Source organism: Camelina sativa, chromosome 1 (assembly GCF_030686135.1).
Source record: "Camelina sativa cultivar CO46 ecotype springtype chromosome 1, ASM3068613v1".
NCBI classification, from domain to species: Eukaryota; Viridiplantae; Streptophyta; class Magnoliopsida; order Brassicales; family Brassicaceae; genus Camelina; species Camelina sativa.
This window is the reverse complement of record NC_141880.1, coordinates 15,748,519-15,775,050: the sequence shown is the minus strand read 5'-3', so window position 1 is coordinate 15,775,050 and position 26,532 is coordinate 15,748,519. Positions and strand designations below refer to the sequence as shown.

Sequence of the window (26,532 nt, the reverse complement as noted above, 5' to 3'; positions counted from 1 at the left end):
AGCTTGTCATTGAGGGTTTTCATGTCCCTGTTGTACTTGGCATCTTCCTCTTCCGTAGATCGCACAGAGCGATCATATTCCTCATTGTAATTGCCATTAGATTGAGCCAAGTTCTCCACTAGGTCCCAACCTTCATCAACATCCTTGTTGAGGAAGTTACCATTGCTTGTGGTGTCCAGCAACATCCGTATCTTGGGGACCACTCCTCTGTAAAGTGTACTCAACAATGAAGCATTGCTGAAACCGTGATGAGGACATCTGGTAGTGTATCCCTTGAAACGTCCCAAGCTTCACTGAACGTTTCATTGTTCTTCTGAACAAAGCTGGAAATGTCATTTCGCAGCCTTGCGGTTCTGGAGTTAGAGAAGAATTTGGCCAGGAATGCCTTCTTGCATGCTTCCCAAGTGGTGATGGATTCCTTGGGCAGTGATTTCTCCCAGATGTGTGCTTTGTATCCCAAAGAGACTGGGAAAAGCCTGAGTTTGAATCCGTCCTCACTAATTCCATTTATCTTTCTAAGGCTACATAGCCTATCAAATTCATCCAGATGATCCAATGGGTCCTCCATTGGCAATCCATGAAACTTATTACTCTGTATCATCTGGATGAGACTACTCTTGATCTCAAAATTGTTGTTTTGGACAGCAGGTGGCACAATACCATCCCTTTGAGTGTGAGTAGATGGAGCATCTCCTGCTCCTATGTTGGTCCTTGCTTGAGGAGCTGGTGGACCGTTTTGATTGTTCATTGTCTCCTCAATGATTGCTGGTTGCGGTTGAACTTGTTGTTGTCTGAGTAGCCTTGGTCTGTCGATGTTATCAATGAAAGGACTCAGGTTCTGGCTACCTTTGGATCATGTTTGCAAGCACAGGAAAGTAACCGAGTGTGTATACGAGGGTCTACTCGATCCAGGCGATAGAGTGACAGGTCGGGTGGGTGCTCGGGTTGTAACTGAGATTGTAAACAAACAAGAACGAAAGCAAACTAGTCAGACTCCAAACCAATATAAACAAAAGAACTTGATCTAGCAAGTTCTGAAATCCTAAACGTAGCAAAATAAAATCAACCAAATGGCAATGGCGCCAAATTGATAGTAGTTTTTTCACCCAGGGTATCAATTCCCTATGCAGTTGTAGTACAAAGGGTTATCAATCCAAATGGTTGTTTATGCTACCAGGAAGGATGCAATCAAAACAATGCAAGTCAAGCCAAACAATTATGGGTTTTATCTAACAATCCTAAAATAATAAAAGAAAAGAGTATAAACAAAGAACCACACGACCTAAGCACTCGATGCAAGCATTCGAGTACAGGATCGGGTGGGGGTGATCGACTAAGCAAATGAAATATGAACAACTCAAGGGGTTACTCGATGCAGGGTATCGTGTACCTGATTGGGTAAGATATCGAGTGATGAATGAAAATGCAAGCAATTAAAATACGAAAGCTTCTAAGGATGGGGTAATCGAATCCTAAGTGTTCCTAACCAGTACAGATGCCTTACATGCCTCAAGCAAATATTTCCTAGACAATGAATCTCTAAAATCTTGTTAAAACACTCTCGTGATAGAAACAATCAACATTGATCACTCCCCTACCCAACTTTCGTTGGAGAAACATGACCAAGCAGGCATTAAGATCCGATTCATTATTGTCAGTAAACCCCTTACTCATCTAATCTCTTAGGCTAAGTGAGTAAACCTCTAGCATTGGTTGATTCAGGCTTCTCATCTACACCTCTCGATGGTAAAACACCTTAGATCTAATCTCACCCTCTCGGTTTGTTGACAACATTAAGAACACCAATCTAGAAGGAAATGTATTAAACATATTCAATCAACTAAGACATCCTAACCAATCAAGAACACAAAAATCATCTATCCCATCCCTAGAAACTTTACTTCACTACTCGGAAATCATAGCAAGAAACAAAACAACAAATATGAAGGAAAATTGCATTATATTCAACGATAAAGTCGAGGGATAAGAGTACAAGAAAGAAATCTAAAGAAAATGATTAAAAGTTATGAAATAAAATCCAAAAAAAATGGGAAAAGTGTTTGAGTCGCTCAGTTCTCTCACAGAAGCTCTCGCTCTCTGGTTTGAGGGTCTGCAGCGTGCTCCTTTGCGAGGAAGAGGAGGAGGGGTTTATATATGGAAACCCCTTTGACCTAGCTTCTCAGTCCTGCCCGAGGGTCTACACGATGTGGTACACGAGGATGTGGTCGAGTTCGTCCTCGGGTTGTTCTTCATGCTCTTGGATCCTCCTCGATCGCGTTGGGGTTCGGACTTTTTCTTCCAGCTCGATGGCTCCTTCGGGTACATGCTCGGGTTTGTCCTTGTTTTTTCCCATTTGAGGCTCTTAAGCACCTGTTTTCATCCAAAATATGCAAATGAAAAAATGCAACACCCTAAATGGCCTAAAAGTGAATTCCTACAGTTAATGACCTAAAAATGCTAAGTTAAGGGTATGAACAATGCAAAAAATGGACAAAAAGTATGCTAAAAACATGTAAATTAGATAGTTATCACTTACCGACCACACCGGTCATATATTGTGACAACATTGGAGCGACCTACCTTTGCGCAAATCCTGTTTTCAACTCAAGGATGAAACACATTGTTCTAGATTATCACTTTGTTCGTAATCAGATACAATACAAGATGTTACGAGTGTCTCACGTGTCGACTCATGATCAGCTGGCCGACACACTCACCAAACCACTCCCACGAGCAAAGTTCACTGACGCATGTTTCAAGCCGGGTGTAGCAAAGCTCCCTCCAACTTGAGGGGGCGTATAGGACATAAATATATGTAAATATAAGTTTAGGGATCTAAGTGTAAATATCTCAACCCTAGTATACTCCTCTGTTGGATAAATATGTAGCAACTCATTCACTTGGTAATATAAGAATTATTCAGACCTTATACTAAGTAGTTTGAAATATACATCCTGTTGTGATTTATGATACATCTCACAAGGATTAGTTTGATATCCACTATCAACAATGAGTTTACAAGAATACACACAACTCATATAAAAGAAAAATAACCAAATACCTCCAATCACATACATAAGAATTCACCATATATGATAACTTACAATTCTCAAAATACTCCATGTTATAAGTTTTGTCCCGCTCGGCCGCTACGTCGTCCCATTTCCGATCCTAAATTTCATGGGAATATACTATATGATGGGATGTAAACATGTACTCTGGAAGACAAGAACTCTCATTTCTCATTTGGGAGAAGTTCTTTACCAAGTATGATATTCTCTAAAACAAGTTTGTGGGCAATTATAACATATATTCTATAAACTTCCAAATAAGCGCTATTTGACATATTACAACATAACATTCACCTAAAAATTTGTTTTCTTTTGATCTTGAGAAAGATATGGTATCACTGAGGAAAAAGAAAGTTTTGTGTTAAGACTCTCTTATTCTAAAAGAGGTTTTGATCTTTTAGTGTATAGAGCTTGAGCGTGGAAAAACACTTTCCCTTTAGCTTTTATATCCTGTTTAATCTATTTAGAGACCCTAATTCTCATTTCCTTTTCTCAAATCTAGTGTCTATCTACTGTTCTTGCTCATTGAATAGTAGATCTAGGTTTGCTTGGTCGGTTTTGAGAAAGTTTAATCTTGTTTTCTGGTACCGTTGTAGATCTGTTTAGCTGTTTCTCTTCTCGGAAAACCTGTTTTCTGTTTGGGAAGAATGTCGGCAGCAATGGATAAAACGTTAATGGCGATGTCGTTGGAAGAAGAGGAGGTACCGTTTTTTCTTCCTAATCTTCCGGAATTCAGTTTGTGTGAACGAAATGAGCTGAGTGTTGTTGGAAGAATCCTGAATCCAGATTGCCAGTTAGTGGCTGGAGCGATTCACGAAATGCCGAGGAAATGGCAAAAGTATGATAAAGTTAGAGGAATTGCTTTCTCCAACGAGAAATTCCAATTCATCTTCTCGAGTGAACATGATTTGGAGGATGTTCTTCAGAAAGGATTTCACACGCATAATGAATGGGGTATTGTGGTGGAGAGATGGTCAGAAGTTCCGCCTCCTAACTCGCTTCAATTTGTGACTGTCTTGGTTCAAATCCGTAACATACCAATAAACCACTATACAACTCCTGCGATAACATCAATCGGTGAAATTATTGGGTAAGTTATTCAAGTGGCCTTGGATTCGGATATCACTCAAGCCAATCCTTATGTGAGAGCTCAAATCCACTTAGATGTATCGAAACTTTTGAGGAAGTCTAAAGTTATAGGGCTACCTCATAACCAATCTGCAGAAATTAGGTTTCACTATGAAAGAGTTCAAAATCGTTGTCACAACTACCAACGTCTTAATACCAAAACTTATCCCTTCTCCTATCTTAAAAGCCTATGATCCATTGTATGGAGTTTAGAGGAGCAACAAGTAGGAATTAACCCTATCTCTGGGCGTCCTCGTATTGCTCTTGAAGTACTGGAAGGAATGCGCCAGTATCTTATTGCAGCAAATTGGGAAGATCTGATAATAAAAAGAGAAAGAGTGAAAAAGTCAGTTGCTGAAGCAGAGAAATCCCCTTTCACTCAAAAATCTGTGCTTAGTCTGGAGTCGGTGCCTATCATCACGCATAGCCTTGACGTTGGTAAAGGGTGTGTTTTTAGTTATGAATCAGAAGAAGTTTCTGCAGATTCAAAATCGGTTGATCAGGTTGGACATGTAAGATTGGAAGGAGATCTTAATCCTTTTGCGTCGTATGAATGGGAGGGTGATAGTTCTTTGGAAAGCTTTAAAGGGGAATTGTCTGGTTCTTCTTCTGCTCCTGATTCTTTTAAGGCTAGTTCTTTGGTATATAGGATAGGGTTCTCTGAAGCTAATCCTTCCGGCTATAGTTATAAAAAGAAAAAGCCTAGGAAAAGGCAACCAAAGAAAGCTAGAATGTTGAAAGGTAAGAGAGGGATACTATGGCAGAAGATGTGATCAAATCCCCGGGACTCTCAAAAGGTTCAATAGAAAAAAGGAAAGCAGAGGGTGATTTGGAAGGTGTATCCAAGGCTGGAAGAGCTAAAGCACCATTGATAGTCCCAAAGGAGGGACTCTCCACTATCTGATGAGCATTCTGAGTTGGAATTGTCAGGGATTGGGGCGGCCTCAAGATCTGACAATTCCTCGTCTTATGGAATTGCGTAAAAAGCATTTCCCTAAGATCATGTTCTTGATGGAAACAATGAACTGTAAAGATGTTATTGTAGATATTCAAGTTTGGTTGGGTTATGAGAATGTTTATATCGTTGATCATGTGGGTACTTGTGGTGGTCTTGCATTATTCCGGAAGAAAAGTGTAGATATGGTGGTTCTTTATGAAGATAAGAATGTGCTGGATTTGTCTGTACAGTTTGGAGTTAATAGTTTCTTTCTTTCGTGTGTGTATGGGAATCCGAATATGCAGTTTAGACAAGATGTTTGGGAACACATTACCAGATTAGGGATTTCTAGAAAGGAAGTTGGTGTATGGTTGGGGATTTCAATGAAATTTTAAACAATGAAGAAATTCCTTTTTCTTGTATGCTCAAAGACTATGGGATGAGTGAATTATCAAGTTCAGGGAATTGTTTCACTTGGGGGAAGACGATGGAGCCACTGGATTCAATGAAAATTGGATAGGTGTTTCGCAAATAAAGAATGGCTATTGAAGTTTCCTGCAAATCAAGCTTTCTTACCTAAAAGAGGATCAGATCATCGCCCTGTTCTGGTGAATTTGGTTTCTTCTCAAGAGGTATATAAAGGCTCTTTCAGATTCGACAAGTGTATGTTGCACAAACCTTTGGTTAAAGAAGCTATTATCACTGCTTGGAACCAGTCTTCTAGACTTCTTGAAGTTTTGGTTTCATCGAGAATTAGAAATTGCAGAAAAGCTCTTAGCAAGTGGAAAAAGACCAACGAGCTTAATGCCAAGGAAAAGATTACGAGGCTAGAGGCTGAATTGGAATTGGTTCAATCCTCTTTGGATCCATGTGCTGATAGGTTGCATTATCTGAAAAGCAAGTTGGTTAAAGCTTATAGAGAAGAAGAAAGTCATTGGCAACAGAAAAGTAGAGCTAAATGGATATTGGAGGGTGATAAGAATATCAAATTCTTTCATGCTTCAGTAAAGAATGCAAGGAACAAGAATGGCTTAGATAAGCTAGTTGACATCAATGGGATAATGCATAGAGTTGGAAGCCTCTAAAGGTGAAATAGCGGCTTCTTATTTTCAAACTCTGTTCTCCACGTTTATGCCTTTCAACCCGCAAGAGATGCTTTCTGGTCTTCAACCTAGAGTCACAGATGGAATGAATCAAGAGTTAATAGCCTCGGTTTCAAAAGAAGAAGTTAAGTATGTTGTGTTCTCTATAAAGCCCTCCAGTTCACCGGGTGCTGATGGTATGATTGCGCTGTTTTTCCAACAGTATTGGGAGGTTGTAGGTGACCAGGTTACCAAGGAGATTCTAAATTTCTTTGTTACTAGTTCTTTCCCCAAAGAATGGAACTTCACTCAATTGTGTATGTTACCCAAAAAGCTCAATTCTCCTTTGATGAGTGATTTAAGGCCGATCAGTCTATGTTCTGTGTTATATAAGGTGATTGCAAAAGTTTTGATGGCAGGACTGCAACCGCTATTGTCTGAGATCGTATCACCTAATCAATCAGCCTTTATCCCAGAAAGGTTGATTTCAGACAACATCCTTCTTGCTCATGAAGCAGTTCATGGAACTCATAAAGACATTTCTAAGAGTTTTATGGCGGTAAAGACTAACATGTCAAAGTCTTATGATAGAATGGAGTGCAGTTTTCTTGAAGGAGTGCTCATTGCTCTATGATTTCAAAGAAGATGGGTGGATATGATCGTGTACTATGTGTCATCAGTCTCTTACACAGTTCTAATTAACGGTCAGTCTTTTGGTCTTATTAATCCGCAACGTGGTTTAAGACAGGATGATCCACTCTCTCCGGTTTTATTTGTCCTTTGCGATGAGGGTTTGACACATTTGCTTAATAAGGCTGAATTGGATGGATGCATAAATGGGATACAGTTTTCTTCTACTGGTCCTTCGATTCATCATCTCCTGTTTGCAGATGACATTCTGTTTCTAATCAAAGCTTCAGTTCACCAGGCATTGACTCTTCAAGGAATTCTGGCTGACTATGGTAAAGTTAAAGGTCAGTTGATCAATCTGGACAAGTCTTCAATTACATTTGGTAGCAAAGTGGATATTGGAGTCAGAGCCCTTATTCAAGAAAAGTTGGGGATTTTTAAAGAAGGAGGGGCATGTGTTTATTTGGGTTTACTGGAGTGTTTTAGCGGTTCCAAAGTAGACTTGCTAGCCTATATCTACGACAACATGAAAAGTAGGATGTTAGGCTGGTTTGCACGTTCGCTATCTCAGGGTGGAAAAGAGATCCTGTTGAAATTGGTGGCAATGGCAATGCCTGTGTTCGCCATGTCATGTTTCAAGTTACAAAAAATGACATGTGAGAAACTGACATCGGCTATGCCAGCCTTTTGGTGGGATTCAGTAGAGGATAAAAGGAAAATGCATTGGCAGGGATGGGATAAATTGTGTTTGCCAAAACATTTAGGTGGTCTTGGGTTTAAAGATATTCAAATCTTTAATCAAGCTTTGCTGGCAAAACAAGTGTGGAGGATTCTAGAAGAAGGAAACAACTTGTTTGCTTCTTTCTTCAAAAGTAGATATTTTGATGGAGATTTCTTAACCGCGGATCTTGGAGATAGACCTTCATATGCTTGGAGGAGCATTCTCCATGTTAGGAATTTGTTAAAAAGAGGTTTGAGACAAATGATTGGTGATGGAGAGTCTACCTATGTTTGGTCATCCCGTTGGTTACTTAATGGGGTTATGAGAGCGCCCTTGATGAAGAACATCATTTTTGATTTGGATCTCAAAGTGAAAGAGCTGATTAATCCTTCAACGCTTTCTTAGGATTTGTCAGTTCCGAACCATCATTTTTACCCTCGAGATGTGGAGTTGATTTGTAAGCAGAAGCTTTTCCCTCTGTCAAAAGATTTCTTTATTTGGGAACACACTAAAAGTGGGGCTTATTCAGTTAAATCTGGGTATTGGTCGGCTTATCAAAGAGAGAAGATTGAGCTTGTTACAGAGGCTTTAAAGCAACCTTCAATTCTTCCTTTAAAAGACCAGATATGGAGGTGCAGTACAGTCACAAAGATTAAGACTTTTATGTGGAAAGAAATTTCAGGTTGCATCCCAGTTGCAGATAAGATGCTAGAGAGAGGGCTTAAATTCGATTCCAGATGCCAAAAATGTGGTTTGGAAGGTGAATCAACAAATCATGTCTTGTTCTCTTGTACGGTAGCTAGACAAATTTGGGCTCTCTACAACTTCCCGACTCCGGAAAATGGTTTTGATTCTCAGTCCCTTTACCATAACATGTACTTCCTGTTTTTGGCAAGCAAAAACACTAAAGTTCAGGTTGAGATAAGAAAAACTTTCCCATGGATTCTCTGGCAACTTTGGAAAAATAGGAATCTGTGTTTCGTTGAACGGAAAAGCTTTAGTCCTCTTGAAACGATTATCAAAATCAGAGAAGATGTTCAGGAATGGCTTCATGCACAGTCGTTGGTGGAGGAATCTGTGGAGCGAGTAAAGTTGGAACGTTCACAGCTTAAAAAAGGTTGCCCCCCCCTCGCTTGGTTGGTTGAAATGCAACTTTGCCTTGTCATGGGACAAAATTTCAAATTCGAGTGGAGCGGCTTGGGTTTTGAGAGATCATATTGAGGCTGTTTTACTGCATAGTCGAGTATCTTTTTCCCAGATGTTATGGGAACAGGATGCAATGCTCAGAGGTTGGCTTTGGTCCATTGAAAGTATGTTAAGTCTTCACTTCGATAAGATCATCTTTGCTTCTGAAGATTCTGAGCTTATCGGAGCTGTTCTCAGACCAAATGTGTAACACCTGCGAACCAAAACTCTGCGTTTTGGGGGTGGGTGTCGATCGACACTCATGTGGTGTCGGTCGTCACCACTTATTTCAAGTTCGACCAGATTGATTTAATTATCGATTTGGACCGGTTTGGTTTAGGAAAAACCATTGAACCGAGATATTTAAGTGGGAAAACGACCTAGGTCGTGTTTTATTTTTGTCTTGGTCGCCGTTTGTTGTTTTTGAGAGAGAAAGAGGAGAAAACAGTTTCTAAGAGTTCTTGTGAGAGTTTGTGAGATTTGAAGGCATTTTTGGAGAGATCTTGCTGTGAGAGTGAAGATCCAAGGCTATGAACATGGTGGGAAGGTTTTTGTGGTGGTAGCTTTGTCCTTTGCGCTTAGATCTCTTTGTTGGCTAAGGTGAGTGCATGACCATGTCTTATCTAAGCTAAGATCTCTGTTTCTGTGATATTGTGTGTTTTTTGGTTGTTTGTTTTTGGTTGTTTGTGAGTTTTTCGTAGCTCCTGAGGCTTGGATTCGTTCATGGGATTGTGTGGGACGAAGAGGAGAAGTTTGGAGGCAAGATTCGGAACTTAGCGAGTGTTGGTCAACACCATGTGGAGGTGTCGGTCGACACCGTTAGGGTTTTGGGGGTGTCGAGCAGGTGTCGGTCGACACCCAAGTGGTGTTGGTCGACACCCAAGTGGTGTTGGTCGACACCAGATGTCCAATGTCGCCCCACACCTTCTAGTATCGGTCGACACTCTTCCGACAGTAACCGGATCGTGTCGGGTCACTTGTTCATGTTCCTGGTTTGTTTTATTGTTGTTGTTTGTGGCATGAGAGATCTTATTGCTTGTGTGTATAGCCCAGTAGATGGGAGGATTTCCTCACTGAGTATTTATCAAATACTCATGCATCTCAATTTGTGTTTGTGGTGCAGGTAAAGGCAAAGTGTGATCGTGGAATCAAGGCAATGAAGAGGAAGATGTTCTAGTGACTCGATTGGATGTTGTCTGGCATTGCTAGGTTGCTAAAGTTGGGTCATTAAAAACATTGCTAGGATTGCCGGTTTGGTGTTTCTTGTTGTTTGACATTGCATGGTTAGGATTGGATATTGGTTATTCTATTATGGATTATTATTGGTTATTTATTTAGTATTGTTATTCCGCTGTTATTTGTGATTGTGGTTAGGTGGCTAGTGGGTATGGGACCACTAGTCGTAGTTAGTTATTATTAGTATTATTATTATTATTATTTATTAAAAACAAAAAAAACGGGTCAGGTCGTTTCAGTTTGGTATAAGAGCCCTTAAGGTTCTAGGTTTGGGTTCACTAGGTTTCTGTTGTGTTGTCTGGGATTGCATGTCTTGATTGATTATGTGAGTTAGTCAATTGTGTGTGGCATCAAGTCCTAGAACATCCTCTTCGAGCCTACATTGTGATTCCACGGTGAGTTTGTGTTTTTGTGTTATGTTAAGATTGCTTGTTAGCCTCTGTTCTTGGAAGTGCAGTGGTTAAAGGTGTTTGAGTTGTTGGTCGTGGACGTGGGCGTTGTCGTGGTCGTGGTCGGACAGGTTTCCAAGGCCAGCGAGTGTGTGTTCCAGAGTTCCACGAAGAGGTATGCCGTAGGATCGCAAGCGTATCAGGAGTGACCAGAGGGGGTTAGCCGGTGAGCGTGCCGGGGGTGCTGGGAACCCAAGTGTGGGGTTGCAGCAGGTGGAGCCCAGGTTCGAGATGTTCGCTTGGCGAATCTGTTGGCGTGTTGTGGGAGCGGTTACTGAGAGGGATACCAGTGCAGGCTCCAATGTACCGCATGAGGTGGGGTGCAGCTGAGGGCTGCGGATGTTGCAGACTATCCGTCTTTTGTAGGAGGATGGAGCAGTTGTAGATGATTGGTACGGGATTCTCTAGAAGTGTTGAGCCTAGAGGGGCATATAGGTGTTCATATGCAGTTGGATCAAATACTTCTCTGTTTGGTGGGTAATCCAGGTTTATATGAGAAGTTGAGTGGGCAGGTGTAACATTGCAATGTTATACTTGGACCACAGGAGGTACTTTTGGTCGGGAGATGTTTATAGTCATTAAGGATTGTTGTTCCTGAGGGGATGATGATTCTCCTGAATACCGATAGCTCGAGGGGCTGGGGGCTCCGAGAGTGGCAGAGGGGATTAAGTTCCTTTGACGGGATGACTAGTTCCCCTGATACCGAGATCTGGAGGATTGTGTTCCAAGAGTGAGACGGTATAACTCGAAGACGCTGGTCTGAGAGTGAGATCGGTATGGTTCAAAGGTTGCAACCTAAGGGTGGAGAAGTTGGGAGCAAGCAATACCTTGGTTGTGAGTATAAACATAACGATTAAATGTAAACTTCGAGAGGTTGACGGTGGTTTAACCTCGGGTTTTGGATGTGTTGACCAATGGGTCAAGGTTTTATGACCAGAGCAGTTATTAATGTGTGGCTGTTGCGCCAGGATTATGAGGCCGGTGGTGTTGGAGTCTGATATGTTACGGTTTTGACTCACTTTGACCCCGTTTATTTGATAGTTTTGTAGTTGTTTGAGTCCTTTTCAGGTTATAATAAGAGGCTAGGAAGCTAAAAGCAAGGATTGGAACAGCAGGAGCAATCGGAGCAGAAAGGAGTTGAATTGGAGCAGAAAAGCTGATTTTAGATCCAGGAGCACATGCTCCCGATTTCCGAGCACATGCTCCCAACTCTACGGATTCATGACGACACGTGGCAAGCATCTAGGCGCCGATTCCCTGCCTAATTCCCCTTATTTTAGGCGATCCTTTGTGAGAGAAAGAGGGCTGAGATCGCTTTTTAATAGGAAGATTTGAATTTGGATTCTTTCCTTATTTTTCTCTACTTGTATGCTATTTAACCTAGGGTTTTTAGGAGAGAAAATATACTCTTTTCTTTTGGGTTTTTGGGGCGACGTTTTTGGTGAGAGGGAGAAGAGCGGCTACCTTGTGAAGCATTCTCTGAACCCTTTTTATATTTATGTCATTGAATTTCTCATCTTTTGCTATGATTCATTTCTCTATGTCTGGGTAGTTTTCTTTGCTAGATTAGGGGTTTCAAAAGGGGTTTCATGGGTTAGCAACAGAACACAAATAGGGCTTTATATAATCGATTGTCTTCACTATTGTTAGACTTAATGCTTAGGTTGATTTGATCACCCAATCTATGATTCTAGGTTTATCTGTTCATCAAAAGTGTAATAAGTTGCTAGAAAAAAACATTAGTGGGCAAATTATCTTAGACCTGCGAAAGTTGATGTGTAGGTGATTTGTGAACTTATCATTCCTGTTCTTTAATGCTTGTCTGCGATTCTGGGCTCAAACGACAGTTTAGGGTTTATGGACCGCCGAGCATGTGCTCCGGATGTCTGAGCATGTGCTCCGCGTTTCCGCACAGAATCGATCAGATAGAGTTATTGATACCACGACAATGGATCAGTTTATATTTATGTTTGAGTTCTAGACTGGTACTTAATCTATGCCCTGAATAGTTGTTTAGTTGCTATCTCTGAAATTCCCGAAAATTACCCCTGATCTAGTGTTTTGCTTATTGCATTTTTATACCGTTTTAATCGCGTTACTGTTACCAAACAAACCCAACTTTGAATTGTCTTAGCTTGAAATTGAACCAATAGAACCATAGAGTAAAACTTGGTCTTCGTGGGATTCGACCCCTAAGTACTACTTCTTTGATGTGCACTTGCAGTAGGAACATAGGGTTTAAAGTTCTGTGTATCAAGTTTTTGGCGCCGTTGCCGGGGACCAAATTTTTACCTTTGGTTTTCGGCAAAATTACTAGACTAAGACTTTACTGATTTGTCTTTCTGCTTCTTCTTTGCGTGTGTTTCAGGTGCATGTCAAGAAGATCAACAAGAAGAAACAACACCGAAGAACTAGTTGCTTTGTCAGCCGCAGAGCTCTCTTTGGCAGAAAGAACAAACCGCAAGAACAGAAAGTTTCAATCCGTCAACATGGGTGACAACAGAAACAATGAGGATATGGCTGCCGAGTTGCAGCAACTTCGACAACAGTTGGGGCAGTTGCTCCGTGCTCAACACGAAAGAGCCGCGCCGCCGCAACCGTCCATTGGGGACAAGGACAACCCGCATGTGTCCTACACCAACCGAGCGGCGATTGTTCCTCCCACCATCCCGAACCAAGATTTTGAGATCAAGCCACAGATGATCTCTCTAGTGAAGCAGCACCTATTTCACGGTCTCCCAGCTGAGATTCCGATGGACCACATCGAGAATTTTGAGGAGATATGTAGCACCACTGGTTCAAATGGGATACCGCCAGACTTTCTGAAGTGCAAGCTCTTTCCCTTCTCTCTTGCGGATAGAGCTTCACGTTGGCTGAAGTCATTGCCACCTAGGTCTCTGACATCATGGGAACAGTGTAGGTCTGCGTTTCTGGACCATTTCTACACCAAGGCTAAGACCGCTGCCCTGAGGAACAAGATTTCATCGTTCCAACAGCACACTGGAGAAGCCTTCTGCGAGGCTTGGGAGAGGTACAAAGAGTACAGTAGAGAGTGTCCGCACCATGGATTCAGTGATGAACAGATCCTGGGCATTTTCTATGATGGAGTTAACTGGGACTACAGAAACGTTCTCAACTCGGCCAGCAATGGGAATTTTATGACAAAGTCTAAGGAAGGAGCATATCAGTTGATTGAGAACCTAGCTGCAAGCTCCAGCAACAAGGCTCCTGAGTATGATAGGTCCGTGAAGGTCAACAGTGTTGATACGCAAAAGATTGACGAGTTGACAGCCAAGGTGAACCTTCTTCTGAAGGGGAGCCAGAAAACTGTCCATTTTTTCGATGAGACCGGAGACATGCCGCTCGCTAAGGAGATTTGTGATGGAGAGGATGAAACTATGGAGGTTAATTATGTGAGTGGGCAAGGTTTTGTGCAGAACAGGGGTTTCAACCCAAACTACAGAAGCCATCCGAATTTGTCCTACAGAAGCACCAACGTGGAGAATCCTCAGGATCAAGTGTATCCGCAGCAAGGAGCTCAGAATCAGATGGGTTATCAGAAAACCTTCTCAAACAACTTCCAAGGCAAACAGTTTGTGCCCACTCAAAACCGTTTCCAAGGGGGGAACCAGCAGGCATATACAAGCGCTCAACAAGCACTGCCTTTCACCAACCAGCAGTTGGGACCTTCATCTGCTAGCAGCTCTCAGGATGAGCTGAAAAACATGATGCAACAACTCTTGGTGAATCAACAAAAAGCTTCAGTGGAAATCAACGCTAAGGTCGATACCATGTACAATGACCTTAATGGGAAGTATGAGGCAGTAATGTCACATGTGAAGAAGCTTGATGTTCAGGTTGCACAGACTGCTGAAGCCATGAAAAGACCTCCTGGGACTCTGCCCGAAAAGGGGAAGCAAACCCGCGGAACGAGTATGTCAATGCGATTGAGCTAAGGGGAGGAAAGAAGTTACCCCCTAGAGAAGCACCATCCGCTAGGATTGACAAGGGCAAGGGTATTGCTGAAGAATACCTTCCTCAACATGCTGCTGAGACTCCACCGTTGAGTCAAAAAGAAGCCGAAGCATCCGGCGAGCATGTGCTCCCATCCAGCGAGCACGTGCTCCCGACTCCCGATCAGACCGTTCCTACTGAGGTACCTCCTGCACGCGTGTACACCCCTAGGGTTCCTTACTATGTTCCTCCTAAGAAATCTCGCAAGGATTTGGAGGATGCAAAGTGCAAGGAGATGTTGAGGGAATTGACGGTAAAACTACCCCTAGCTGATGCTGTTCAGATGATACCTGCTTTGAAGAGATATGTGAAAGGGTTAGTTTCTGGGAGAGTGTCAGAGGAAGAGAACGTGATGATGGTTTCAAGAGAGTGCAGTGCTGTGCTGCAAAACAAAGTGCTAAAGAAGAGAGGTTACCCAGGGCAATTTGTCTTATCCGTGAGAATCGGTAAAACGATTTTTGCAAACTCCCTCTGTGATCTAGGTTCCAGTGTGAACCTTATGTCGTACTCAGTGGCTAAAAGGCTGGGATACACGAAGTTCAAGTCTACACGGATTTCGTTAGTATTCGCGGATAGATCCACCAAGCGCCCCATAGGAGTGTTGGAGGATTTACATGTCCAGATAGGGGACACGCTTATACCAGCAGACTTTGTGGTTCTGGAACTTGAAGAAGAACCACGTGACCCCCTGATCTTGGATAGATCATGCTTATGCACAGCTGGTGCGATTATAGATGTGCAAGGGGGAGCGATCGATCTCCAGCTGGGGGATATGATCACAAGGTTTGAGATGAATAAGCTGCTCAAGAAACCTATGATAGATGGTCAGACTTTTGTGGTTGATGATGGTTCAGAGGTTGCACATGAGGTTACTGATGAAGTTCTCACTCTCGACCCGTTGGAGGTTGCCTTGACAAAGGCAGAGGGTAAGTATGGATTCTTGAATGAGGAAGCTGATGGTTTTACATGCATTTTGGATGCAGGTACACGGTTCCAGCAACTGGTAGCTTACGCCATCCTAGACGATGAGGACCAATCAGGGGAGGAATCCGCCGAGGGAGCACCTGCTCCGGATTCCAGAGCACATGCTCCGGTAAAGTCAGCGGACGGTCCTTGGAGCGAGTTAAGAGCTCCAAAGGTAGAGCTAAAACCACTTCCAGCCGGGCTAAGGTACGCGTTCCTAGGTCCTAACTCTACATACCCCGTGATAGTGAACTCTGAACTAAACAATGTAGAGACCGCTTTGCTCCTTTGTGAACTTAGGAAGTATAGAAATGCTCTAGGGTATTCACTAGATGACATCCCAGGAATCTCACCAGAACTTTGTATGCATAGGATACATCTAGAAGATGAATCAATGACTTCGGTAGAACATCAGAGGAGGTTGAACCCGAATCTAAAGGATGTTGTTAAGAAAGAGATAATGAAACTTCTAGATGCGGGTGTAATTTATGCTATTTCTGATAGTTCCTGGATTAGTCCAGTTCATGTAGTCCCTAAGAAAGGTGGAATTACAGTGGTTAAGAATGATAATGATGAGTTGATTCCTACTAGGACAGTTGCGGGACATCGCATGTGCATAGACTATAGAAAACTTAATGCTGCGACCCGTAAGGATCATTTTCCTTTGCCGTTTATTGATCAAATGCTTGAGAGATTGGCTAACCATCTTTACTACTGTTTCTTAGATGGCTATTCAGGTTTCTTTCAGATCCCAATCCATCCCGACGATCAAGAGAAGACCACATTCACATCTCCTTACGGCACCTTTGCTTACCGCAGAATGCCGTTTGGCTTGTGCAATGCACCAGCGACCTTGCAATGATGCATGATGTCCATTTTCACTGACCTGATTGAGGATATAATGGAAGTTTTCATGGACGATTTCTCCATCTATGGGAGCTCCTTTTCCGTTTGTTTGTCTAATTTGTGCAGGGTGTTGCAGCGGTGTGAAGACAAACATCTGGTGCTGAATTGGGAGAAATGCCACTTCATGGTCAGAGATGGGATAGTGCTGGGACACAAGATTTCTGAAAAGGGGATTGAGGTTGACAAAGCCAAGGTTGAGGTGATGATGAGTTTACAACCGCCTAATTCGGTAAAAGGGATCCGCAGTTTCCTTGGCCATGCCGGTTTCTACAGACGGTTCATTAAGGATTTCTCCAAGATAGCAAGACCACTTACCCAGCTGTTGTGTAAGGAAGTGAAGTTTGATTTCGATTATGCTTGCTTGGAGGCCTTTCACACGATCAAAGGAGATTTGGTTAGAGCTCCAATTGTACAACCGCCAGATTGGGACCTTCCCTTTGAGATCATGACTGATGCGAGTGATTATGCCGTGGGAGAAGTTCTGGGACAGAGAAAAGACAAGAAGCTGCACGTGATATACTATGCCAGCCGCACCTTGGATGAGGCTCAGTGCAAGTACGCTACAACCGAGAAAGAACTTTTAGCGGTTGTGTTTGCTTTTGAGAAGTTCCGATCATACCTTGTTGGTTCCAAAGTGGTTGTTCACACTGATCATGCAGCATTGAGGTATCTACTGACCAAGAAGGATGCAAAACCAAGGCTGCTCCGTTGGATTTTGTTGCTTCAAGAGTTTGACTTGGAGATTAAAGACAAGAAGGGAATTGAGAATGGAGTTACAGATCACTTATCAAGAATGAGGATAGAAGAAGAGCTACCCTTGGATGATAGCCTTCCTGAAGAACATGTTTACTCGATCGTCACCTTTGATCCCGCCGAGCACATGCTCCGCCTGGGAGCACATGCTCTGAAAACCCCGTGCAAGGCAATCGACACCAACAAACAGCCGAGTTTTCCTTGGTTTGGAGAGTATGCAAACTACCTAGCAGCAGAGAAAGAACCTACTGAGTTTGTGGAGAACAAGAAGAAGAAGTTCCTAAAAGACATTAGGCGGTATTTTTGGGATGAGCCTTACCTCTATAGGCATTGCTCGGATGGTGTTTTCAGGAGGTGTGTGATGGTGTTTTCAGGAGGTGTGTGACTGAGGAGGAGGTTCCTGGAGTCTTGTTTCATTGCCATAGCTCACCCTATGCTGGACACTTTGCTACTTTCAAAACCGTGTCCAAAGCTCTTCAAGCGGGTTATTGGTGGCCTACCTTGTTCAGAGATGCGCAGCGGTTCGTGTCTACTTGCGACACATGTCAGAGACAAGGGAACATCAGCAGGAGGAATGAAATGCCTCAGAATTTCATCTTGGAGGTTGAGGTATTTGATGCTTGGGGAATTGACTTCATGGGACCTTTCCCGAACTCATTCGGCAATGAGTACATATTGGTGGCTGTCGATTACGTGTCCAAGTGGGTAGAAGCTTTGGCCAGCCCCAATAATGATGCAAAGACCGTGCTCAAGATGTTCAAGTCGGTTATTTTCCCACGGTTTGGTGTCCCACGGGTAGTCATTAGCGATGGTGGATCGCATTTCATTAACAAGGTCTTTGAGAGTCTTCTCAAGAAGAACGGAGTGAGGCACAAGGTCGCCACCCCCTACCACCCACAAACAAGCGGCCAAGTTGAGATCTCTAACCGGGAGATCAAGAGCATTTTGCAAAAAACAGTGAACACAACAAGGAAGGATTGGTCTCTGAAGCTAGATGAGGCTCTATGGGCTTATAGAACCGCCTACAAAACACCCCTGGGGACTACACCGTTTCACTTGGTGTATGGTAAGGCGTGTCACCTTCCTGTTGAGCTAGAGTACAAGGCTGCTTGGGCAGTGAAAATGCTGAACTTTGACACTAAGAGCGCCCATGAAAGGAGGAAGATGCAATTGCATGAGCTAGAGGAGATTAGGCACCTCGCCTATGAAAACTCAAAACTCTACAAGGAGCGTACCAAAGCCTACCATGACAAGCGGATCCTCACTAGGACCTTTGCTCCTAATGATCAAGTCTTGTTGTTCAACTCTAGGCTGAAACTGTTTCCCGGAAAGCTAAGATCACGATGGTCCGGACCCTTCACCATCAAGGAGATTAGACCATATGGGGCATTTGTGTTGCTGGACACAAAAGGAGGAGAATTTGTGGTGAATGGACAGAGGCTGAAACAATATCTTGCCGCCTCTGAGCACGCAAGGGGTGAAACCTTCGCCCTAGGCGACCCTCCTATTGCCTAAGGAGCTTTCGAGTCAAGCTAATGACTTAAAACAAGCGCTGGGTGGGAGGCAACCCACTAGGTATATATTGCTGGGTTTTTCTTTTTCTTTTTAGGATTTGTTTCTTCTCTTTTCGGTTTCAGGAATGTTGGAAGAAGATGCGGAGCACATGCTCGCAGGACGCAAGCAACCCGATGCACATGCTCGGCGAACTAAAAAAAAAAAAAAAAAAAGATGCGGAGCACATGCTCGCCGGTCGCGAGCAACCCGATGCACATGCTCGGCAAACTGAGAACAAAAAAAGAAAAAGAGAAGAGCGATTGGGCCAGGTAAGTTTAATGAATTTCAGGCCCAGGCCCACCAGGCCCAGGTAACCCACCAAATCGCAAACCCTTCTCTCTTTTCTTCTTCCTTCTTTCTTCTCTTCTTCTCCTCGTCGCCGTCGAAGCTCTCATTCTCTCCCATTGCTAACTTTTTCAAAAATAGACCGATTTCAGTGATTTTTGAGACTAGATTGCTTTATTATCCACCACAATCCTCGATCTCTAGTCCATTTAAGCACACGCTCAAGGTACAAAATGGCCCCTAGACGCTCTACCTCGGGAAGAAAGATCACAACAAAGAGACCAACCGACGATTCACAATCATTCCCGTGGCCACGGTGCGAGGGAGAACCGTTCAACATGAACGATGACTCGTTACCCGCCGAGTCTGACACAGTTTGGGATCAGAGGGACGCCAACCAATACAATAAGCTGCTGTCCGTAAAGATCGAGCCCACCCGCACTCTTTGTGATGACACGCTCCAGATGCTCGGCTTGCACGACCAAGTCTACCAGATATTGTACCAAGCGCGTGTTGGGATCTTTACCACTTGAGAGGGAGACTTATACCCTGACTTGGTCCGGCAGTGCCTCGCCTCCGCCACACTCACACACGCTGACCCCAAGAAGAAATCCATCGCCGGCGCCACATTCTCTTTTAAGGCCGGCGGGCGCCGTTACGAATTGCCCCTGCATGACTTCGGCCTCCATTACGGGTTCTATCTCGAGGACGAGAACATGAGCTTCCCGAGGAAGTTCCTAGAGGCAGCCACCTTTTGGAGCTTGATAGCTTTGGGGCCCTACCGCTCCAACAGGGCCAGCCAGACGAGCATCTCGCATCCCGCAGTCAGGATTGCCTCCCGCGTCTTCAGAAACCTCATCTTTAACCGTGACATCGGGAACAAAGTCCACCACGACGACTTGCTGATGTTGTACTTGGGGTGCAGCTTTTTGACACCTGCGGCTCCCGGAGCACATGCTCTGTTTCCTAGAGCACCTGCTCCATCTAATGTGCGGTGCAACATGGCTATGCACTTCGCTGAGACGATCTGTGCTGCTAGGCACAAGACTTCTGGCCGTACAGAGAGGATTGGCAGCCTTCTCACTCATCTCTTTGAGCACATGCGGATCGATCTGACGAGGTATTCTCGTGTAGAGCAGAGGGAGCGCATTGACATACAGCATCTGGTCCACTCCCGAGTCATCCAGCTAGCCAACCCCTTCTACACATACCGGTACGGTGGCCCTGACGGTAATCAGGGGAGCATTCGCCTCCCAGCTCCTGAGCTTACGCAGCTAGCCACGGTGGATGATCTGCGTTTCTCCCGCGCCCCACTGCTTCTGGGAGATGTTCCGCCTCCACCTACCCAGTTTGATCCACCACCAGCGGACTTTGCTAGCTCATCCCACCACCGCGAGGACAGCGTTCCACCATTCACATCATCCGATCCTCAGGGTGAGTTTGATCTCCCACCGATCTCTGATGAGCCCGATACCGCTGAGTACAGGAGATGGATGGTCGAGTCGCAGCAGAAGAACAACAGCTTGATGCGGAGGATCCTGACGACACTATCTCGCGGTTGCTGCCACCACACTACCACCGCCGCCGACCCAAGCCCACCGGTGAGACCACCACGTCGGAGGCGCCACCTTGCCCGTTCGGAGAGCGAGAGCCCAGACGATTCCGACGCCTGATCGCGGTTACACACACCATCATTGTCCTATCCGCCTTATTTTCTTTTCATTTTTATTGTTATCTTTATTTTTCTTCTTGTCTAGGTCTCTCTTTGGCTTATTTTCACACCGGAGACGGTGTGAGGTAAGTCCTGGGGAGGGTCACCTATGACATTTGTTTTCTTTATTTTTCTTTTTATTGAGTCAGTTTGTCATGTGAGTCGAACCAAAACTTGTGGGAATTAGGACCGAAATCTGTGATGTTTTTAACCATTTGTGAGTTTGACCGTTTTTCCTAGTGACCATTGTTGCAGAACTAAGAGTACAGAGACGAGCTAATACCTCTTCACATTCGGACCCTTCTCCTGGCCAGAAAAGCTTCAACCCATTAAGGTTTCACCGGAAAGACTTAGACTCTACTTTATTGGAACCTAACCGGATTTAAATTCTTCTCGTTTTGGGCATTAGGATAGGGAACGTGTCACATATTCAGGACTTCTTATTCATTTTGCCAATCTTGCTGATCCTGAATAGCTAGCTCATTTTAAGTTAGTACCCACCCCGAGCCTAACTTCCTTTCAAACCACTTGCACTTGCATTTTTGTTTTCTCATTCTGTGCAGCTATGTGCAAAACGGTCGGGGAGAGCAGGACTGACACAATCTCTAACTTGCTCTTGCTGGAGAACCAAAGAGGAAAGAGCCGGAAGGCCAGAGCACGTGCTCCAACCCAGCGAGCACCTGCTCCGAAATTATATACATCCGAGTCCGCGAGTTGTTTTGAGCAGAGAGAGAGCCTAGGATACGGTCCGCATGCTCCAGGGGCAATATCAGAAGAAGATCCCCCATCATCCTTCATATGAAAAAAAAAAAAAAAAAAAAACGCTTAAGGATGATGGAAAGGGACCAGAGCTAGTGTTACACACCCCGAGCATGCGTTGTACCCTGAGGAGAAAAGAAAGGCTGAGTTTGAGAAGATAAGAAGAGGAGAGTAATTAGAGGTTGTGGACATCAATGAGTCCACTCTCCCTTACCATTTTGTGCGATATCTTGCATCTCTTTCGAAGTAATGGTAACCCCTAAACACTTTATAGCTCCACCATTAAAACAGCCTTCTATCTACCAAGCCTCGATTTCACTAGCTTAATGCCTTTAATGAGAAGCTCACGCCAATTTTAATTGAATGTAAAGAGTCTTTGTCTGGAAAGTGATCTTTTTCTGGGTTTGATTGCCAATTATGGTTCTGGTTTTGGAGATGTTTGCTGGAGAAGTTTTTGGTATAGCTTGTTCTAACACATGTGGTCTGCAGGTCATGGTCTACTCACGGTTTCTGAGATTTTTGCGAGTTTCCACCTTGGCTCTCTTGGCGCTTGGTTTGAGTTTGTTTGAGGACAAACAAAGATCTAAGTCCGGGGGAGTTGATATGTTACGGTTTTGACTCACTTTGACCCCGTTTATTTGATAGTTTTGTAGTTGTTTGAGTCCTTTTCAGGTTATAATAAGAGGCTAGGAAGCTAAAGACAAGGATTGGAACAGCAGGAGCAATCGGAGCAGAAAGGAGTTGAATTGGAGCAGAAAAGCTGATTTTAGATCCAGGAGCACATGCTCCCGATTTCCGAGCACATGCTCCCAACTCTCCGGATTCATGACGACACATGGCAAGCATCTAGGCGCCGATTCCCTGCCTAATTCCCCTTATTTTAGGCGATCCTTTGTGAGAGAAAGAGGGCTGAGATCGCTTTTTAATAGGAAGATTTGAATTTGGATTCTTTCCTTATTTTTCTCTACTTGTATGCTATTTAACCTAGGGTTTTTAGGAGAGAAAATATACTCTTTTCTTTTGGGTTTTTGGGGCGACGTTTTTGGTGAGAGGGAGAAGAGCAGCTACCTTGTGAAGCATTCTCTGAACCCTTTTTATTTTTATGTTATTGAATTTCTCATCTTTTGCTATGATTCATTTCTCTATGTCTGAGTAGTTTTCTTTGCTAGATTAGGGGTTTCAAAAGGGGTTTCATGGGTTAGCAACAGAACACAAATAGGGCTTTATATAATCGATTGTCTTCACTATTGTTAGACTTAATGCTTAGGTTGATTTGATCACCCAATCTATGATTCTAGGTTTATCTGTTCATCAAAAGTGTAATAGGTTGCTAGAAAAAAACATTAGTGGGCAAATTATCCTAGACCTGCGAAAGTTGATGTGTAGGTGATTTGTGAACTTATCATTCATGTTCTTTAATGCTTGTCTGCGATTCTGGGCTCAAACGACAGTTTAGGGTTTATGGACCGCCGAGCATGTGCTCCGGATGTCTGAGCATGTGCTCCGCGTTTCCGCACAGAATCGATCAGATAGAGTTATTGATACCACGACAGTGGATCAGTTTATATTTATGTTTGAGTTCTAGACTGGTACTTAATCTATGCCCTGAATAGTTGTTTAGTTGTTATCTCTGAAATTCCCGAAAATTACCCCTGATCTAGTGTTTTGCTTATTGCCTTTTTATACCGTTTTAATCGTGTTACTGTTACCAAACAAACCCAACTTTGAATTGTCTTAGCTTGAAATTGAACCAATAGAACCATAGAGTAAAACTTAGTCTTCGTGGGATTCGACCCCTAAGTACTACTTCTTTGCTGTGCACTTGCAGTAGGAAAATAGGGTTTAAAACTCTGTGTATTAGAGTCCCGGGAAGGGGAATTGCAGCAGGTTTGAGCCGGGAAAGGCATGTTTGCCAGATACATAAGTTCATGAGAAGCCTTCATGGCAGGATAATCTAACCATTGCGACGATGTTGGATTACGTTCATTGGGGATGGACAAGGTTTCTAGATTCAAGGTTTTGGTATGCTTGTTGAGGGAAACCAGGCAAGTGATTTGAGTTGGCGACTTGCAAAGCATTTGATGCGGTGAATCAGAATGTGTGAACGTATGGTACTTGTTTGTTTTATTACGTTCGTATTGATGATTTGCTGTGGAGAATTGCTAAGCGAAAAGCTAACTTTATAAGAAGCTATCTTGTGGAAATTTCCCTAAGAGACAAGTTACTAGAGGTTCTTGGATGGACAAGAGGTGTTGATCTTCGGGTGGTGGTGAGTTGATGTTAGCATACTTGATTATCACTTCACCGTGGGGAGCGTCGGTGTTGTTCGTCAAGTAGAAGGACGAGGTATGGGTTTATGAGTTCGTGGAGATGCTGTTTGGGTTAACAAATGCGCCAACAGCTTTTATGAGGTTGATGAACAGCATGTTTCAGGAGTTTCTGGACGTGTCTGTCATCATCTTCATCGACGACATCCTGGTCTATTCTAAGAGTCATGAAGAGCATGCAGTGCATTTGAGATCAGTTCTGGAGAAGCTGCGTGAGCAGAATTTGTTTGCGAAGTTGAGCAAGTGTAGTTTCTGGCAGCGTGAGATGGTTTTTATGGGTCACATTGTGTCTGCAGATGGGGTTTCTGTAGACCCGGAGGAGATTCAGGCTATCAGAGATTGGCCTTGACCGCAGAATGCCACAGATATCAGGAGTTTTCTTGTGTTGGCAGGTTACTACATGAGGTTTGTGCAGGGGTTTGCGAGCAGAGCACGTCCTATGACTAAGTTGACGGGGAAGGATGTTCCTTTTGTCTGGTCACAGGAGTGTGAGTAGGGATTTGCAAGCCTGAAGGAGATGTTGACTACTGCTCCGGTGTTGGCTTTGCCTAAGCAGGGAGAACCCTATGTGGTTTATACGGATGCATCCAGAGTTGGTTTGGGATGTGTGTTGATGCAGCATGGAAAGGTGATTTCCTATGATTCGCGGCAGTTGCGGAAGCATGAGGAAAACTATCCTACTCATGACTTGGAGATGGGTGCTGTAGTTTTTGCCCTGAAGATTTGGAGATCTTATCTTTATGGTGCAAAAGTACAGGTGTTTACAGATCATAAGAGCCTGAAGTATATATTCACTCAGCCCGAGCTAAACTTGAGGCAGAGGCGGTGGATGGAGCTGGTGGCGGATTATGATCTTGAGATAGCCTATCATACCGGTAAGGCTAACTCGGTTGCAGATGCTTTGAGTCGGAAGCGGGCGGCTTCGGCTCAGGAGCAGGATATGGATTCTCTGGTAGGAAAGATCAGTGCGTTGAGCTTGTGTGCGGTTTTTCAGGAGCCGTTGGGTTTGGTTTCAGCTGATAGAGCAGATCTGTTGAGCAGAGTGCGGTTGGCTCAGGAGTCGGATTTGGGGATGGTGAATGCCTCAAAGGATCTTGACTTAGAGTATCAGATTTCAGCTAATGGTACTATTCTGGTGCATGGGCGGATCTGTGTGCCCAAGGATGAGGAGTTGAGGCAGGAGATTTTGAGAGAAGCTCATGCTAGCATGTTCTCTATTCATCCATGAGCGACTAAGATGTACCGAGATCTCAAGAGGTACTATCACTGGGTCGGGATGAAGAATGATGTGGCTAGTTGGGTTGCGAGGTGCGATGTGTGTCAGCTAGTGAAGGCTGAGCATCAGGTACCAGGTGGTTTGCTGAAGAGTCTTCCCATTCCTGAGTGGAAGTGGGATATGATTACTATGGACTTCATGGTTGGTTTGCCATTGTCCAGGATGTTTGATGCTATTTGGGTCATTGTGGACCGGTTGACTAAGTCGGCACATTTTCTGGCCATTAAGAAAACTGATGGAGCAGCAGTCTTGGCTAAAAAGTATGTGAAGGAGATATTCAGGTTGCATGGGGTGCCAGCGAGTATTGTGTCTGATAGGGATTCCAAGTTCACTTCTGTGTTCTGGAGGGCATTTCAGGCAGAGATGGGCACTAAAGTGCATATGAGTACAGCTTATCATCCCCAGACAGATGGACAGTCAGAGAGGACGATCCAGACGTTGGAGGATTTGCTGAGGATGTGTGTGTTGGATTGGGGTGGCCATTGGGCAGATCACTTGAGCTTGGTAGAGTTTGCTTATAACAACAGTTACCAGGCGAGTATTGGCATGGCTCCTTATGAGGCTTTGTATGGGAGGCTGTGTCGTACACCATTATGCTGGACTCAGGTGGGGGAGAGGAGCATGTACGGGGCAGATTTTGTTCAGGAGGCCTCGGAGAAGATTCGGGTTCTCAAGCTGAACATGAAGGAAGCTCAGGATCGGCAGAGGAGTTATGCTGATATGAGGAGGAGAGATCTTGAGTTTCAGGTTGGAGATAGAGTGTACCTCAAGATGGCCATGTTGCAGGGTCCAAACAGGTCATTGACTGAGACTAAGTTGAGTCTGAGGTATATGGGTCTGTTCCGAGTGATTGAGCGAGTTGGACCAGTGGCATATAGACTGGAGTAACTTGAGGTTATGCGAGCATTCCATAAGGTTTTCCATGTGTCTATGTTGCGGAAGTGTCTCTGTGAGGATGATCAGTTGTTGGCTAAGATTCTTGAGGATCTTCAGCCTAACATGATTTTGGAGGCGAGACCAGTGAGGGTTCTCGAGAGGAGGATCAAGGAACTTTGGAAGAAGAAGATTCCTTTGATGAGAGTCCTTTGGGACTGTGATGGTGTTGAGGAGCAGACTTGGGAGCCAGAGGCGAGGATGAAGGCAAGGTTTAAGAAGTGGTATGAGAAGCAAGCTACGACTTGAGCTTGCCTAGCTTGGTCCCATCTGTAATCTGTGGCTGGAGCGGGAATGGATTATTCCAGCCCATCTCTCTTGTTACTCGGTCGCTTAGGGTGGTTGGTTGGTTTAGCCATTGTGTGGCCTTCGTGGTGGGCTGTTTAGCCATTGTGTGGCCTTCGTGGCGGGCTGTTTAGCCAGAGTGCCTGTTGAGGCGGTCCTTCGGGACAGATGGTCTTCGTGACGGTCCTTCGGGACGAGTGGCCTTGGTGGCGGTCCTGTTAAGGACATTTGTTTGGCCTTTATGGCGGTCCTGTTTAGGACATTTGTTTGGCCTTTGTGGCGGTCCTGTTTAGGACATTTGTTTGGCCTTTGTGGCGGTCCTATTTG

The 26,532-nt window shown here is 44.1% G+C and overlaps 1 protein-coding gene and 2 non-coding genes across 3 annotated transcripts; 2 read left to right on the top strand and 1 right to left on the bottom strand.

The window, feature by feature from the left end:
- The first annotated feature begins 240 nt into the window (after window positions 1-240).
- Window positions 241-346, top strand: LOC147949976 (small nucleolar RNA R71). The gene has a single exon (XR_015565467.1). It is a non-coding gene; the product is annotated as a small nucleolar RNA R71 (small nucleolar RNA).
- A 3,399-nt stretch (window positions 347-3,745) lies between these two features.
- On the top strand, window positions 3,746-6,221 carry LOC147949975 (uncharacterized). The gene is made up of 5 exons (XM_087511659.1): window positions 3,746-4,148; window positions 4,413-4,940; window positions 4,997-5,073; window positions 5,130-5,506; window positions 5,657-6,221. The coding sequence occupies exons 1-5, from the start codon at window positions 3,746-3,748 to the stop codon at window positions 6,219-6,221; spliced, it is 1,950 nt and encodes a 649-aa protein (XP_087367785.1).
- A 7,181-nt stretch (window positions 6,222-13,402) lies between these two features.
- On the bottom strand, window positions 13,403-13,509 carry LOC147949974 (small nucleolar RNA R71). The gene has a single exon (XR_015565508.1). It is a non-coding gene; the product is annotated as a small nucleolar RNA R71 (small nucleolar RNA).
- Between the last annotated feature and the right edge of the window lie 13,023 nt (window positions 13,510-26,532).